General features: G+C 41.5%; 1 protein-coding gene across 2 annotated transcripts in view; it reads left to right on the forward strand.

Moving 5' to 3' along the window:
- The first annotated feature begins 1,696 nt into the window (after positions 1–1,696).
- Positions 1,697–19,006, forward strand: part of LOC115153415 (KH domain-containing, RNA-binding, signal transduction-associated protein 2) — a 121,681-nt gene continuing 104,371 nt past the window's right edge. The window contains exon 1 of one of the 2 annotated variants that reach the window (XR_003867691.1): positions 1,697–2,150. Coding sequence is in view for 1 of the 2 variants with exons in the window: in XM_029698848.1 (XP_029554708.1) it covers positions 2,060–2,150 (91 nt within the window). In the remaining variant the exon portion in view is untranslated. The remainder of the gene's footprint in view (positions 2,151–19,006) is intronic. The other variant, XM_029698848.1, reaches the window with a different exon arrangement.

Genomic DNA, 19,006 nt, shown 5'->3' on the forward strand with positions numbered 1-19,006 from the left:
TGTGTGCGTACGTGTGCGCGTGTGTGCGTGTGTGTGTGTGTGCGTGTGTGTGTGTGCGTGTGTGTGCGTGTGTGCGTGATTCTGCTGATCATATTGTTTAGATTGGTTGTCACCACATCCTAATCCAACAAGTAGAAGCTCACAACAAATCCATTGATTAGTATTCATAGTCATACCCAAATAAGATGACTCAAACCATGAGCAGGCTTGAGGGAACATCTACATAATAACATATTTTCACATTTCCTTCCTATGGATTAACAAAACAACCATACGTGTGCAGTATTTGGCCAGCATGTCCCAAGTATTTATGATTTTCACAAATAGAATGGAGATTGACGTTGAATTTTTCTGCCTTTTGTTGGAAGTCTATTGTGACAACTGTAATGGGTAAATGATGTTGTGTAGATACAGTTTTTCTCAATCATGTACAAGCAATTTTGGGGTCTGTGTTGAAATGTAGCGGAAGCAGAACAGCAATGATCAAATGCTCAAATACATTTCTTGCCTTAGTAGCTGATTTGCAAATCTTAGACCTTTTACAAAACTTTAAAATCAAATGTTATCAGTGAATACAAAATTCACGGTTAAGTGTTTTGTTCACAGAATATTAACACATTGTTTCAATCAGAAGAGAAATGTGTGTAACTCTGTTCACTGTTTCCGGCAATCAGTAAATACTACTGCACGATATGCTAAATCACCACATCAGTGTCACACCATGTACAATATATGGAAAGATCTCTAGGCGATGGGGACCGTCTAATTGTTCAGATTTTTTCAATATTGTGGACATGCAGAGATGCAGAGAATGAAGTTGGGTTGCTTCTAAGTAACTTTCATTTACTCCTAAGGCTTGGATTCAATCAGATTGAGTTAACTTGCTATAGCATCATGGCAAAATGTGAACAAAAGCATGAGATGAGTTATAAAACAGCAAATGTTTTTCCCTGCCCCATGGTAAAAACTGTAGAATTAGAGGAAATTTGCTTTAAAACGGCAACATTTTCTCTTAGCCTCATGACAAAATGTGTAGCTGGAGGTCAGGGCCCGGGGCCCTAAATGCAGTAGTCTGGCTCTGGCAATAGTTGACACTCGCATTGCTGATGTTTTGACTGTGTCGAAGGTGTAACTGCATTAGAGCTGTCAAATTGGTGATCAGCTGCTCTTGATCATTGTCATGAAGTCACACCCATCTCACTTGCTTTAGAAGTTCAGAACAAGAAAATGTATGCTATATTGACAAAATAATGATGATTTCTATCAGCCTAATCGAGGTGTAGATTACAGTACATCTCACATTCAGTGCAGCCAATGTCAATGTCCGCTTTAGGTATAATGCCAGGAGCCTCGTCTGGATGTGACAGCTCTAACGCAGTTCCACCTTCGACACCGCCAAAACAACTGCTATGTGCATGTCGGCTAAAGTGGATCTGATTGAATAGAGCCCTGAGTCATTGTTTTTGATATTGTGACCTTCCATTATAAAGCTTTAGAAGCCTTTTTAAAACCTTAAATACGTGACACGTTTTAAGTGTCCTGCATTATAGGAAAGTTATCCTGCAACAGGGATGCATAGCCTAAGATGTGGCGTTTCATTCATATAGAACAGGTGCGTTGTGTTGCCTATCTTCACCCGACTGCTTGCTTCCAAATGAAACCTTTTCAGCACCATGGACAGCGGAGGAGGGAGGAAAAGTAGGTGTTGCCTACTACAACATCCTATTATCATAACAGTGTAAAGATTTGTTGTTTGCGAATAGTCTGTCCTGTGATATGACCAATCATGTTTCAGAGGGGCGGGAATCACCACGCAGTCCCTCTGTAGCTAAGGTGGGTGATTCTTCAGGAGGGAGTCGCGATTGAGCGGGATTTAGGGAGATGTGTTTATAGCTCTGAATTCCTTTCAGTTCTCAGTCAAGCAATTGGAGAGATTCCTTACGGCTTTTCTTGCGGTACCTATAAAGACAATTACCTAGTGGAAGAGAGACGCGCATTCCGAAGCTCATCACTTCTGTCGTCTCACCTGCACACGCGGTGAACAGGAGAGGCACTTGCCATGGATCAGGAGAAATACTTACCGGAGCTGATGGCCGAAAAAGATACGCTGGACTCCTCGTTTGTTCATGCGATGCGTCTGCTTGCCGAAGGTAACGTGTCATTATGTTGGCTGGTTCTGAATGTCAATTATCAATCAATGTGTTGTAGATGATTTTACCGGTTTTGTCTACTAGTCCATTGTGTTCACAGGCATCAGCCACACTGTATTTTTGGAGATGAAGGAGTGGATACCTGTACTGATTAGCTACTGCGTATTTGTTGAGCACAAGACTGTAAATAGTGGATTTATCAGTTCTAATGAATCAGACTAATGTAACCTAAGCTGTGTTAAAATTCATTAGGTAGCCAAGCTATTATAACTTATTTATTCAAAGGTTCCTCATCGGTGTTGGCAGTGCCATCCGAGAGAGAATACAGGGCATTTTACTGGATTTGTAAGGGAGACAGATCGTCAGAGAAACTTTCCCCAAGTTAAATTCAATGTCGACCTCAATTCCGTCTTAATAAATAGTACACATTTTTCCCGAATAAATGACACGCTTGTCACTTCATGTCAGACTGTCGTCACAGAAGCTCAGGTGAAGATAAGACGCACACACACACACATACACATACGCACGCACACACAAACACTATTTAAATAGAGACTTGGCTGTTTGAATGGCAGGTCGGGTTAAGTGTTCTTACACTTTTAAAAAGGGGTGAGGGGTGTGTTCCTACAGAACATTTGACCTTGGTGATTCCTTTATAGTGGGGCTTTGCCATCCTATACATTCCTATCCCTGAGGAGTAGCCTAACTATTTCCCCCAATGGGCCAATCCATAGAAGCAGAGATGTGATGGTTTAGTGGTGCTGATGGGTGACTTTGGCATCAGGAGATCTTCAGGACTGTATTTTACAGAATGGTTTTGACCTCAGTGAAATATCAAATGTGAAGTGTTCCAAAACATTTCACATGTGAAAACATGGTTTTGAATCCTTCACATGTGACATTTCACATTTGCAAACTCATTTTCACATGATTTTACATGTGAAATGTCACAATGCCAAAAATAACAGCAATGGCTAACAGTGTTGTTTCATGTTATCACGTTTTCACATGATTTCACATGATTTCAACCTAAAAGTTGCCTGGAATTAAGTTAATAATCGCGCAATTATCTGACAACCCTAATGAAAAAGTAACAGTGCTCAGGGACACTTGACATTAGGCCTAGATTTAATCAGATCAAGCACTCGATTGCTGACACCTGCATAGATGTTGTTTTGGCGGTGTCGGAGGTGTAACTGCATTAGACCTGTTAAATCGGTGAGCAGCTGCTCGTGTGGTCATTGTCACGAAGCCACACCTGTCCTATTCGGGTTGGAATTTTAGAACGAGAAAGTGTAGGTTATATAGAAATAATGACACTTAAATTTTAAATCATTAAAGAAAAGAATGAGGATTTCTATCAGCCTAATCAAGATGTAGATTACATATCACATTTCAGTGTTCCAACTTCTAAACAAGGCTGCGTGGGATTTCTCTTAGTACAGCTCTGTGCAGCCAATTGCAATGTCCACTTTAGGTATAATGCCAGGGAGTCACTTGTGGACTTGACATCTCTAACGCAATTCTACCTCCTGCGCCACCAAAACAACCGCTATGTAGGTGTCCGTTAGCGCAAAGTTGATAGAATCTAGCCCGAAATGTGCATAAATGCTCTCGGGATTTGAAATCGAAACCTTTTGGTCCGGAGCGCATTAATGTCTCAGCAATGGCACCAGATGGTTATTTGTTAACAAGAACATATATCCACACACTCTTAAATATGTGTATGGTTGCGGTACAGTGTTGTTCCCTGATGTACAAAAAGGCCAAAGATACACATAAGAAGGGCCTCCTGGCTGGCACTGCAGTGCCAGCTGTGTCACCAGAGATTCTGTGTTCGAGCCCAGGCTCTGTCGCAGCCGGCCGCGACCGGGAGGTCCATGTGGCGGTGCCCAGTGTCGTCTGGGTTAGGGAGGGTTTGGCCGGCAGGGATATCCTTGTCTCATCGTGCACTATTGACTCCTGTGGCGGGCCGGGCGCAGTGCATGCTGACCAGGTTGCCAGTTGTACAGGGTTTCTTCCGACACATTGGTGCAGCTGGCTTCCAGGTTGGATGTGCATTATGTCAAGAAGCAGTGCAGCTTGGTTGGGTTGTGTTTCGGAGGACGCATGGCTCTCAACCTTCTCCTGAGTCTGTACTCCCGTACGGGAGTTGCAGCGATTGGGGAGAAAGGTGAAGAGGTACACACAATATATTTTAGGGTACATGTGGGGTCAATCTAGTACAATTTTCTTCCCAATATAGTCAATATAATGCTGCGTTCATAACCAATTTGTGAATACCAGTTTAATGCATTCATGTGCTTTGAACTCATTGAGAAACGCCAATTGGCTAATGGCCAACAAGCTGTGTCAACCATTAACTTAAAGTACAGCTATCATGCTTGTAAATAAAATATAGAGTTCAAAAACCATATTAATAGATAGCTTTTTACATATTATGTTTTGTTGTTAATGTTTTGTTGTTACATTTAACTGCCGAAAATTGCTGTTATCAAGGTCATTTCCTTAGTAGGTGATCAGCATGTGGGAGAAGTTCCCACTGGTACTTACCAGTTGGAGGGCCATTTAAGTAGTTTTTTCCAAGTCATATGTGATACATTCCCACTTACCACTTGGTTACGAACATAGCATTAGGTACACTCATTACTGCGCTTTGAAATGTAGGTGGGGGCAATGTGCTGGCAGTGGCTCATTAGCATATTTGGGGGTTTTATCGCTATGTTAATGAAGTTTGAGCACTTCTTGTGACAATGTTGGTTTTGCAATCTTTGTCAGAACATGTGATGCGCTGCGCAGTTAAGTGGGTACTATGCATTTTCAACAAGCTTAACGGCAGCTGGTTCACAGGAAGTTCATAGTTATAAGTTGGTTATTGTAAAATTCACAGTATCTTATTGTAGCTAATCCATCACTCACTGACTTGACGGTTTGATAGGTAAGGGAGCATTACAGTTTCATGGGGATTAGCATTACATTTAATATCATATGGCTCTTTGGTATCACATGGACATATGTCAGCCTTTAACAAGGTGGCAGAACTGACAGTGTGCAAAATGTATGTTTATGAATACCCCAGAACACATTAACTGGAATGACATTCCCTTTCATGGGAGACCAAAAGATAGACTGCCACTGTTGCTGCCAATCAGCAAGTGATGTGCATGTTGTCAGGAGAAACATCAGTAAGTTATTGTGACTTTTACAGTAACTTACTGACAAGAGGTTTCCAGTTAAGAAACATCAAATTCACATTAACAAGCTGCCGTTATTGGAAACAGCACAATCGTCTATTTACAGTGCAGTTCATTTCTGACCAAGGAGGTACTCAACTTGCATTGGCATAACCATCAAACACTTAAACTGATACAACACTTCCACTGATGGTTGACATATATATTTGACCACTCCCCCAAACATGCTAATGAGACCCAACCAGTACATTGCCCCCACCTTTAATTGAAAGTGCAGTGATGATCGTACCTTACAGTATATTCAAAATATTGGGTAGAAAAATCTCCCATACCTACAAGGTACCAAACTGTACCATTTGAGTGTATATGTGTACCTGTGAAGTGTACCTTTGACCTTTTTGTAACCCAGTGTACAACAATGTACCCTAACCATGCCCTTCTTTTTTGAGAGTGTGTTAATATATGTTCCAAGCAGTAAGGAGGAACCTGGTGACACTGTAGAAACATCGATGCACTCCCACTCAAGACATTGCAAGTTCAAATCCCCAAAGAATGTCCTTGAGTCATGCTAGTTTTATAATGATGTTACATTGCTGGGGATAATTGTTACATTGCTGGTGGTGTAGTTTCACTGTAGCAGGACATTTCAGTTTGCTAGTGACCAAAGGGTTATTAATTCAAATTCAATTTAAGGATGAGTCCCAATTGTGTTTAAAGTACAAGATGTTACAGTAATTGACAGAAGAATACAGCAGCATAATGTCATTTTAAAGAAATAACAGCTTCAAGCTGTTTTATATATTTACTTTATTTTTATTGCAACTTTAGGCAAAGTGCAGAAATGTATTATTGGCAATAAATATATAGCCAATCTCCATTATGTCCATAGACCTGGTGCCTCAGCAGGAACTTCAGGAAGCTAGCAACCAAGAGGGAGTTCAAATCCCAAGTGAGGTTTAGTTCCAAATAATCAGCATACTGTCCTTTAACACTAACACCGTTTAATGTATTTTCACAGCAACTTGATGAAAACCTCCAGGGGACCATGACACAACATTCTGAGAACATCCTAAAATCATATTTGGGGATGTCCATGGAACAAATATTGAACTAGACAAAACCTGCATGATCGTTTAAATTGTAATTATGTCAATTAAATGACATTTGACATCTGGGCCTTCACATGTGCTTAAATGTTGTCACGTGTAATTTCATGGTATCATATGTTGACATTTTTCATCCTTATGTTGTCACATTTATTTCATATGAGATCATGTTTTCACGTGCTCACATGTCACGTGTAGTTTCATGTTCTCACATGTTGTCACGTGTAGTTTCATGTTCTCACATGTTGTCACGTGTAGTTTCATGTGCTCACATGTTGTCACGTGTAGTTTCATGTTCTCACATGTTGTCACGTGTAGTTTCATGTGCTCACATGTTGTCACGTGTAGTTTCATGTGCTCACATGTTGTCACGTGTAGTTTCATGTGCTCACATGTTGTCACGTGTAGTTTCATGTGCTCACATGTTGTCACGTGTAGTTTCATGTTCTCACATGTTGTCACGTGTAGTTTCATGTGCTCACATGTTGTCACGTGTAGTTTCATGTGCTCACATGTTGTCACGTGTAGTTTCATGTGCTCACATGTTGTCACGTGTAGTTTCATGTGCTTACATGTTGTCACGTGTAGTTTCATGTGCTCACATGTTGTCACGTGTAGTTTCATGTGCTCACATGTTGTCACGTGTAGTTTCATGTGCTTACATGTTGTCACGTGTAGTTTCATGTGCTTACATGTTGTCACGTGTAGTTTCATGTGCTCACATGTTGTCACGTGTAGTTTCATGTGCTCACATGTTGTCACGTGTAGTTTCATGTTCTCATGAAACTACACTGCGAAATTTTGCGTCCCAGTGTTGTCACATTTATTTCAAATTCATTTAACATGTGGCTTCACATGTGATCACGTGAAATTCATGTGGTCTTACCGTAAGAGTCAGCTTGTTCAACAATTTAATAAGACAAAAAGAGTTGTAATTCAGAAGCTGACAGCTAGACCTCTAAGCCATGTGTCAATACTGTCTTTAAAAAAGGTAGGCCTCCATTACCCTTGGTACAAACGTGCTATTGCCTCCACTGCTACCACTACTGTACCAGCATGCTGCCATTGCTGCTATAACTGTAGGCTATGCAGCTTATACCACAGCTGCCAATACTACTGAAATGATACCAATGATAGCACTCTACTATTTCAGTTACAGTGCATTCTGAAAGTATTCAGCCCGCTTCCCTTTTTTCCACATTTTGTTACGTTACAACCTTATTCTAAAATTGATTAAATACATTTTTTTCCTCATCAATCTACACATAATACAACATAATGACAAAACAAAAAAGGTTTTATGAAAACAGAAATACCTTATTTACATAAGTATTCAGACTTATTTACTATGAGACTCAAAATTGAGCTCAGGTGCATCCTGTTTCCATTGATCATCCTTGAGATGTTTCTACAACTTCTTTGGAGTCCACCTGTGGTAAATTCAATTGATTGGACATGATTTGGTAAGGCACACATCTGTCTATATAAGGTCCCACAGTTGACAATGCATGTCAGAGCAAAACCAAAGCCATGAGGTCGAAGGAATTGTCCACAGATATGTGGAAGGGTACCAAAACATTTCTGCAGCATTGAAGGTCCCCAAGAAGACAGTGGCCTTCATCGTTCTTAAACGGAAGAAGTTTGGAACCACCAAGACTCTTCCTAGAGCTGGCCGCCCGGCCAAACTGAGCAATCGGGGGAGAAGGGCCTTGGTCAGGGAGGCAACCAAGAACCCAATGGTCACTCTGACAGAGCTCCAGAGTTCCTCTGTGGAGATGGGAGAATCTTTCAGAAGGACAACCATCTCTGCAGCACTCCATCAATCAGGCCTTTATGGCAGAGTGGCCAGACGGAAGCCACTCATCAAATCAAATCAAATTTTATTGGTTACATACACATGGTTAGCAGATGTTATTGCAAGTGTAGAGAAATGCTTATGAGTCTAGATCCGACAGTGCAGCAGTATCTAACTGTTAATATCTAACAATTCCACAACAAAACCTAATATCTAACAAATTCTACAACAAAACCTAGTACACACTATCTAGTAAAGGGATGGGATGAGAATATATAAGTTTAAAATATATAGATGAGCAGTGACAGAGTGGAAAAGATGCAGTAGATAGTGAAGGATACAGTATACAGTATATACATATGAGATGAGTAATGCGAGATATGTAAACATTCTTAAAGTGGCATTATTAAAATGACTAGTGTTCCATTTATTAAAGTGGCCAATGATATCAAGTCTGGTAGGCAGGCTGCCGCCTTTCTGTGCTAGTGGTGGCTGTTTGACAATCTGATGGCCTTGAGATAGAGGCTGTTTTTCACTGACCTCACCTTCTGGATGGAAGCGGGGTGAACAGGTAGTGGCTCGGGTGGTTATTGTCCTTGATTATCTTTTTTGCCTTCCTGTGACATCGGGTGTTGTAGGTGTCCTACAGGGCAGGTAGTTTCTCCCTGGTGATGCGTTGTGCAGACCGCACCACCCTCTGGAGAGCCCTGCGGTGCAGTTGCCGTACCAGGCGGTGATACAGCCCGACAGGATGGTCTCAATTGCGCACCTGTAAAAGTTAGTGAGGATTTTCGGAGACAAGCCAAATTTTGTCAGCCTCCTGAGGTTGAAGAAGCGCTGTTGCGCCTTCTTCACCACACTGTCTGTGTGCGTGGACCATTTCAGTTTGTCGGTGATATGTACACCGAGGAAATTAAAACTTTTCACCTTCTCCTCTGCCATCCCATCGACGTGGAAAGGGTGCTCCCTTTGCTGTTTCCCGAAGTCCACGATCATCTCTTTTGTTTTGCTGACATTGAGTGAGAGGTTATTTTTCCGACACCACACTCTGAGGGCCCTCACCTTGTGACGTTCTTCAAAAGGATGGGACCAAAGTGCAGCGTGCGTATAGCTCCACATATTTTATTTCAAAGTGAAACTTAACAAAACAACAAAGACCAAAATGAACATGCCGTTCGTAGCACACAATGCACTAAACAAAACAATATCCCACAAAACACAGGTGGGAAAAAGGCTACCTAAATATGATCCCCAATTAGAGGCAACGATTACCAGCTGCCTATAATTGGGAACCATACAACTCACCAACATAGAAACACAATGACTAGAACACCCCCCCTAGTCACGCTCTGACCTAAACACCATAGAGAACCAAGGGCTCTCTATGGTCAGGGTGTGACACACCTCCTCCCTGTAGGCTGTCTCGTCGTTGTTGGTAATCAAGTCATCTGCAAACTTGATGATTGAGTTGGCCACGCAGTGGTGGGTGAACAGGGAGTACAGGGAAGAGAGCGCACCCTTGTGGGGCCCCAGTGTTGAGGATCAGCGGGGTGGAGATGTTGTTTCCTACCTTCACCGCCTGGGGTCGACCCGTCAGGAAGTCCAGGACCCAGTTGCACAGGGCGGGGTCCATACTAGGACAACGACCCTAAGCACACAGCCAAGACAACACAGGAGTCGGGACAAGTCTCTGAATGTCCTTGAGTGGCCCAGCCAGAGCCCGGACTTGAACCCGATCAAACATCTCTAGAGAGACCTGAAAATAGCTCTGGAGTGACGCTCTCCATCCAACCTGACAGAGCTTGAGATGATCTGCAGAGAAGAATGGGAGAAACTACCCAAATACAGGTGTTCCAGGCTTGTAGTGTCATACCTAATGAAGACTCAAGGCTGTAATTGCTGCCAAAGGAGCTTCGACAAAGTACTTAGTAAAGGGTCTGAATACTTATGTAAATGTGATATTATTTAATCCATTTTAGAAAAATGCTGTAATGTAACAAAATGTGGAAAAAGTCAAGGGATCTGAATACATTCCGAAAGCACTGTATAGGTTTTGCTTACATAATGTATGTATTATGAGTATAAATTTATGTAAATCATTGCATATAAAAACCAGAATAGCCTATCGGGATTTTAAGATTAGACCAGCTATTACTAATGTCTGAAGGGGAGAAAATAGTCCATATGTGTGTAAATTGCTCCTTCCCATTAACTGGTAGAAATAATTAGCAGGTGATAATCTACTGGGTTGATCAGGATATCTCTTCCCACATTGGATTATGTAAGGAATTCCACAAAGGTTCTAATCAGTCATTTGCATGGAGACACCAGTGAAATTAATTTAATTGGCAGTGGACATTTGTCTTAAGGAGCCACTGCATGTGATTAGAGTGTATCACATCATACGATTTTTAAAGGTTTACTCACAGGGATGTAGACATGTAGGGCTATTTGCTGGTGGAGTTGCACAGAGCACCTTAAAGGGGCTGTGTGTATTTGTTTTGTTGTGCTTGTCTGGAAGTGATAAATACTAGTGTCCTACAGATGAGACGGGAAGTCCCAGAGTCAAAAAGCTATTCGTTACCCGCGATGTGAGACTGCCATTCACCTGGACTGATTCTGTATCAATGCTCACCAGTATTCTTCAGTATAGTCATAGATCTTGTGTGGTGTGCTTCTATCTGTAATGGCCAGAACCATGGAGAAAATAAGCACTCACCTTGAGAGAGCCAGTGTGCACATTCAATTTCACCTTCTCAGACAAGAGGAGCCTACCTCTCACTGAAGGAAGTGTTTCTATGTGCTTAGCAGAGGACCTGGGGATGGTGTGATGAGTTATAGTGCATTCAGTGCATTTATAGTGGTTGGCTGGCCTGTTGTTCAACCCTTTGTGCCCCCATAGACGATGCCAAACATAGTGAACCTCAATTGCCTCAGGTGTATTATAAACTGGGGTGGTTTGAGCCCTGAATGCTGATTGGCTGAAAGCTGTGGTATATTAATGCAATAAGGCACAAGTGGGTGTGGTATATGGCCAATATACCACGGCTAAGGGCTGTTCTTACGCACAACACAACATGGAGTGCCTGGATAAACCACTTAGCCGTGCTATAATGGCCATATACCACAAACCCCAGAGGTGCCTTATTGATATTATAAACTGGTTACAAACTTAATTAGAACAGGAAAAATAAATGTTCTGTCATACCCATGGTATACAATCTCATATAACATGGGTTTCAGACAATAAGTATTCAGGTACTCTATAGGCCACATACCACACCCGCTCGGTCGTTATTGCTTAAATATAGGATAGGATAGGAAAGTAATGATATGAATAACACTGTGGTGGTCAAAATTGGAGCTTGCTATGGCTCACGGCATGTGCATTTATATGAATTGATAATTGCAGAGTTAGTTTTCATTATTGCACATTATCATGTACTGTGCATAGTACTACACTATTATATATGTTGGAAGTTATATTTATCATGCTAGGAGATACCGTTCCCTCTAGTTTGGTGGTCAATGTGTCAAAGAGGTGGTAAAAGGTATCATAGAATTATACACTGAGTATACTAAACAGGAACACCTTCCTAATATTGAGTTGCATTTCCTACCTTTTGCCCTCAGAACAGCCTCAATTGCCGGGGCATGGACTCTACAAAGTGTCGAAAGCGTTCCACGGATTCTGGCCCATGTTGACTCCAATGTTTCCCACAGTTGTATCAAGTTGGCTGGATGTTCTTTGGGTGGTGGACCATTCTTGATGCACAAGAGAAACTGTTGAGTGTGAAAAACCCAGCAGCAATGCAGTTCTTGACACAAACCAGTGCGCCTTGCACCTACTACCAATGTTCCCTCAACTTTTTTCCACCACTGAGCAAATTTCAGGTCTGCTGAGCGCAAACTTGAACATTGTAAAAATTCTGTGCAACTTCCAACGCGCGTTTACTGTGAACACTGAAGCTGTACCCACAAGTTACAGTTTTAACAGTGACCATGTAGGCTACTGTGGCTATTTGATCATAATGTTGGCCTACCAGAGTGGCCTACCATCAAAAACAACGGAGAAAATGCATCCCATAACATTTTAACACATAAATAAATAGTTGTTCTATCATTCAGCCTACAGTAAGTCAATGTGTGGTGTTCAATGTAGATCTACATTCCATGAGACTAGAAAAAAAACATACAGGGCTTGTCATTAAGCTGTTTATCCACTTATCCTTCAGACAAGGAGGTGACTGAAAATGCTGTTGTGTTGTTTGATGCAAGAAACCACTTATATAAAAAGCACTATTATTGTCATACCATTATTACAAAGAATCATAAAAATTATGCTACCCTCAGCCTATTGGCTACTTAGCTTGTTCAAGCCTGTCTCAAAATAAAACACTGCCCCTTTAAGACAAAGAAAAAGCTCTTTACCTGACTTGCTTTTCAAAGATGTTGAGAAATGTATACATTTTGTGCTCTTGTAGGACGCAATCACTCCCAAATTACTGACTACAAATTATCTATAACTGGGCTAATAAATGATCTATAACTAACTAGCAAAGATATGAACAAAATGTGCACATGTGGCTACATGCAGCTCTCGCTTTGATCTCAAAACAAGCGCATCTACTCACGACCGCTCATGCTGTAAACACAGTCCAGTTCAAAGTAAATGGCACAGATCCATACATGCCAAGGGTTATGCGGTGCGATTTGTGATGGCGAAAAACACGAATCGCAACGCATTATTTCTGCCTCATGCACAAATTCATGTTGTTACTCCTATGAACAGAGAAGGTGAAATATTCCTTGACATTAAAAAAGACCCAAGCCGCTAATAATAACAACAATGCAAGCCTATAGATACACTTTCCTACTCATTCATTACTGCTGCAGTGCTTGTTGTAGTGCTGAGTGGAAATAGGAAGAACGCAAATTTATGGCTTATTAAAGTGTTGAATATAAAGTGTTGACAGTACTGAGTAAGAACTTAAACATGAACTCGTTCATAAAAACAGCAGCTCTTTGCTGTATTCGTTGATAGTCTGTCTCTAGTCGTGGTTTTAAACGTTTTGAAATCTCACAGTATCTACTTCATTGTAGCTTTCTTTTATGCCTGCTACCTTACTGCAATCTGAGCCATCTGATTGGCCAGCGGTAGGCCTATAATGCACTTGATTTGCTCTCAGGGCCCGCTGGGAAGGCAGAGTTTGTACCTTCAGACACATGAAATGTTCAAAATGGCAACAGTTCGCCTACCCGGCGCGCATCCTGAGATGAATAAAATTAAAAAAAATACAATAGGAACACAAGGCTTTATCGTTGGGATTTTTACAGAAATGTTTGGCGATTGACTAGGAATACCTTGGAGATCGACCAGTCAATCGCGATCGACAGGTTGGTGACCACTGCTCAAGAAAGTATTTTGTGTTACTCTTGCCCATTCACCCTGGGTGGCTGGAGTCTTTGACAAGTTTTTGGGCCTTCCTCTGATACCGCCTGGTATAGAGGTCCTGGATGACAGGAAGCTTGGCCCCCGTCATGTACTGGGCCGTACACACTACCCTCTGTAGCGCCTTGCGGTTGGATACCGTGCAGTTGCCATACCAGGCGGTGATGCAACCAGTCAGGATGCTCTTGATGGTGCAGCTGTAGAACTTTTTGAGGATCTGAGGACCCATGCCAAATCTTTTCAGTGTCCTGAGGGGGAATAGGCATTGTCGTGCCCTCTTCACGACTGTCTTGGTTTGTTTGGACCATGATAGTTTGTTGGTGATGTGGACACGAACTTGAAGCTCCACTACAGCCCTGTCGATGTGAATGGGGGCGTGCTCGGTCCTCCTTTTCCTGTAGTCCACAATCATCTCCTTTGTCTTGATCACGAGGTCTCTGACCTCCTCCCTATTGGCTGTCTCATCATTGTTGGTGAATAGGTCTATAACCGTTGTGTCGTCTACAAACTTAATGATGGTGTTGAAGTCGTGCTTGGCCACGCAGTCACGGGTGAACAGGGAGTAAAGGAGGGGGCTAAGCACGCACTCCTGAAGGGCCCCCGTGTTGAGGATCAGCATGGCATATGTGTTGTTGCTTACCCTTACCACCTGGGGGCGGCCTGTCAGAAAGTAGAGGGAGGTGTTTAGTCCCAGGGTCCTTAGCTTAGTGATGAGCTATGGTGTTGAACGCTGAGCTGTAGTCAATGAACAGCATTCTCACATAGGTGTTCCTTTTGTCCAGGTGGGAAAGGGCAGTGTGGAGTGCAATAGAGATTGCGTCATCTGTGAATCTGTTGGGGTGGTATGCGAATTGGAGTGGGTCTAGGGTTTCTGGGATAATGGTGTTGAGCCATGACCAGCCTTTCAAAGCACTTCATTACTACAGACGTGAGTGCTACGAGTCGGAAGTCATTTAGGCAGGTTACCTTGGCGTTCTTGGGCACAGGCACTATGGTGGTCTGCTTGAAACATGTTGGTATTACAGACTCGATCAGGGACGGGTTGAAAATGTCAGTGAAGCCACTTGCCAGTTGGTCAGTGCATGCTATGAGTACACATCCTGATAATCCATCTGGCCTTGTGAATGGTGACCTGTTTAAAGGTCTTACTCACATCATCTACAGAGAGCTTCATCACATAGTTGTCCAGAACAGCTGGTGCTCTCATCCATGCTTCAGTGTTTCTTGCCTTGACGCACGCATAGAAGTTACTTAGCTCGTCTGGCAGGCTCAGGTCACTGGGCAGCTCGCGGCTGGGCTTCCCTTTGTAGTCCGTAATTGTTTGCAAGCCCTACCACATCCGACGAGCCTCAGAGCCGGAGTAGTAGGATTCAATCTTAGTCCTGTATTGAATCTTTGCCTGTTTAATGGTTCGTTGGAGGGCATTGCGGGCTTTCTTATAAAAGTCTGGGTTAGAGTCCTACTCCTTTAAAGTGGCAGCTCTACCCTTTAGATCATTGCGGATGTTGCCTTTAATCCATGGCTTCTGATTGGGGTATGTACGTACAGTCTTCTTTTCATGGGCTGTGTCTCAATCCATAACATCCCCCTATGTTGGCCTTCCGCATCTGCGGTGGAAGGTGGCCGAGCTACAACGGTGTTTGTTAGACCATGAGACAGCTCGAAAATCGGTCTTCTCACGAAAGCCTGTGTAGAGTCCGAACGGTTTGGCCTACTAATGTGACGACTTTATGGAAAGGTGAGACTCTCACGAAAATTATGGTGTTCTCTGTTTTGCGCTACAACCCCCATAAGTGTCACGGGACTCGTCTGAAGGTAACCCATACAAATTAATGGATATATGGAAGTAGTTTTGTGCCAACAAAAATTAGGGGTTAAATGTGTCCATAAAAAACAAAAATATATTTATCTCCTAGATATAGGACAGACACTTAAAAACCTTATTCCTTATGATTTATTTTTTGACTGTCTTTTCTGACAATTATGAATATGTTTTTCAATGCGTTTCTATGGGCTATAGTAGTAAAAGCCAAATTCAATATTTTATCAAATTATGTTTTTTCAATATACCTAAAGGAGTCCTAAAATTCAAAATGAAATAGCTAAATTATGACCTTAAAACAATTCCATGTTAGCTTAATACCACCCAAACAGCTTAGACTTTTAGAGGTTAACCTGTCTCCTGCCCTTCAACTACACTGATTGAAGTGGATTTAACAATTGACATCAATATGGGATCATAGCTTTCACCTGGATTCACCTGATCAGTCTATGTCATGGAAAGAGCAGGTGTTCTTAATGTTTTGTACACTCGCTGTAGTACAGTACATAGGTCTAACTATAACGAAGGCCTTATAATAACTACCACCAGGAAATGAGTCAGGATCATTGTAAAATATGTCATTATAAACAATTTGATCTTTCATGTCTCATGACATCACAGCTGTTGAGGTTTGATTATAACAGTGTGTTATAATGGCAGAGAGAAATAGAGAACCGCACATTCAGAAAAAAACAGAGAGCGGTCTGAAGGTGATGGATATTGTTGCTAATTTTGGATGTTCATTCCTCAGGATTAGGCATATTAGCCAAAGATCATTGGCATGCTGTCATTTGAGTGTAAGTAATCAGCGTTTCTAGAAGACTATTATATTATTGCAGGGAAAATGAAGGAGCAGTTTACCAGAAGCCAGTAATTACAGGACAACATTTGCATCAGCTGAGGCATTAGCTGAATAATGTGCTGTAATATTATCCCCAGTCATAGTGATACCCAAGGAATAGTCAATAACAATCTCTAATGCACACATCATCTTTACATTAACAAACAAAGACGCATAATGGGTTTTAAAACATAGACTCATGTCCTTGTACTAATATTCTGTATTTTGTTAAAGGTCCAATGCAGCCATTTTTATCTCAATAGCAAATCATTTCTGGGCAACAATTAAGAAAAAGAAACAAAAGTACTTAGTGAAGAGCAACTTCTCAAGCAAGAATTCTGCTAGAATTGTCTGGGAGTGGTCTGAGTGGGGAGGGGAAAACTGAAAAGCATCTGTTATTGGCAAGAGGTCTGGGGTAATAGATGGAGGTCTCTCTCCCGACAGAGATCATTGCAGTGCGGTCTGCATTTTTCATGCTGTTGTCCCTCAGATTATTTGTAAATATTTGTCTTTCTGCTTTGTATGCGTTAGCCTACCTATTGTATTAAAAGCAAATATTTCTCGCGTTATTCAGACACTGAACTTCAGTAGCCACCCTCTCCTCACCTAATTAGTTGGGTGTGAGAGTTCAAGTGTGCCTAGTATGTGTGGTCTCATTGAAATAGAGTAGGCTGCCTGCATGGGTGGAGAATCACGTAGCAGTGAACTTAAATACGAAATTAATTTAAATACGATTAGACTGTAGTTTACAACAGTGTTTGTAAATAAATATTGATAATGGAAAGAAGTGGAGGGTGCTCAACCAACGTGAGTCGAGGTGCAATCAAAACATTTAATCATCATTGAAAAGGCACAACGTGCACATAGGTTAGACTACTATGGTGAGCGTTGCACCATTTCATTTTCAATAAGTATTGATTAACCAATTATTTGTCTCTGCCTGCAATTCGTCCTCCTAAAAGGTAGGCTATAGCCTACATGCAAAACTTAACAAGTGTCGCTGTCATAATTCTTATTGCTTCAATTTCTGTAGCCATGCGTACGAGATCAGGTGCACGTGTGGTCTCAATTAAATAGAGTACTTTATAACCTATGCATGGACGGAGAAGCACGGGGCAGTTATCTTTCCAAGGAATTGTACTTCCTAAATATGATTAGGCTATGGTTTACTACATAAAATATTGATCACCCATATTTCTCTATCTGAAAAAAATTGCTGAGACCATAGCTAGCAAGTGAGCTGCGTCACGCCTAAAATAACATTGCGGGACTGCTGTTGGGTTTTGGGACCAGTCCTAGCGTGTGGGAGTCAGACAGCCAGCGGGTGCTGCCGGGTGTGAAAAGCTGTGGGTGTGGGCGGGTGGGAGCTCGATGAAGAAATCAGTCCCATGCAGACCTCTAGTTTGGAATTCTCTTTCTTATTGGTTGATTAACTAATTTCACCAGGCAGGCCAAAACTCCATCCCACCAAAACAGGCTGAAATTTCAGGCAGTCTTTTCAAACAGCTCTTACACTAAAAGGGCATTATCATAATTTTCACAATTTCACAGTATTTTTTCAACCTCATTGTGTGAATACATAAAAACCACAGGAAAATCACATTGTTGACTGCACTGGGCCTTTAAATGTAGTCTATATGTGCTGTGAAGGTTAATCACTAATGCTCCAGCGATACATTCCAGTCATTTTGTAATGCAGCATATTTTAACAATCCATACAGAATAATGATCATGCTTTGGCCAAATTCACTTTCAGGTCCATGATTGTACATAATGAATCAGTGATACCATTACAGTCACTTCCCCAAAAAACAGGGCAAAAAAAGTTGTTGGTAACTTTCAGCAAACATGTTCAAAACCCAGGCAGGTCACCTGTGACACAAGTCAGTATTTGATGTCCATCCATGTCTGAGGACGTTGGGAGATGACATGGAAACTGGCCACTAGGGGCAACAGTGAGCGCTGTTACCTTCAAGTAGGCTTTGGTTTTGCAAGGAGGTTGTGGACAGGTTTGTCTCTACCTCTGGTTCCAAAGATTGCATGTTCAAATCCATCAATAGAAAGTCGTTTTTTTATATTTTGGTTTTAAGCATATCCCAAACCTAAACCCTTACCTTAACCATTCTGAGTTAATGCCTAACCTTAAGAATTCGGAGTTAATGCCTGAACGTCAAATTCTGATGTGAGACTGTGAGATCTTATTCTCAAAATCATGTTTGAATCCCTAAGTGGCATTGAATCCAGAGTGTGGATGGAGTTAACAGCATTGAACCCCTCTATCTTAGTCAAACTTGTTTTCCTTACATTAGTGTAACTAAATGTAATTGAAAATGTAATCTACGTAATCCCCAAAAGTAATGGTTTATTGAGAGGGACATAAACAATAACTAGTAATACTCCAAGAAAGTTTAAAATCTCACCTTTCTGGTAGAAATAGTTGTAAATTTCTGAGGTCTAGTCAGTTTTGAGGACACAAGCTCAAGTACACAGGACAAATACGATGAAAATATGAAATATTTGATATGATGTATTTCCTATTCAACAAAGCTGTATGAAAAAAGCTTGAAATTACTTCTATATTTTCTAAATGTATAAAACAACTAACTTTAATATTTCAGCTTCCTTATAACTGTAAAATGCATA

Source organism: Salmo trutta, chromosome 18, assembly GCF_901001165.1.
Source record: "Salmo trutta chromosome 18, fSalTru1.1, whole genome shotgun sequence".
Classification (NCBI taxonomy): domain Eukaryota; kingdom Metazoa; phylum Chordata; class Actinopteri; order Salmoniformes; family Salmonidae; genus Salmo; species Salmo trutta.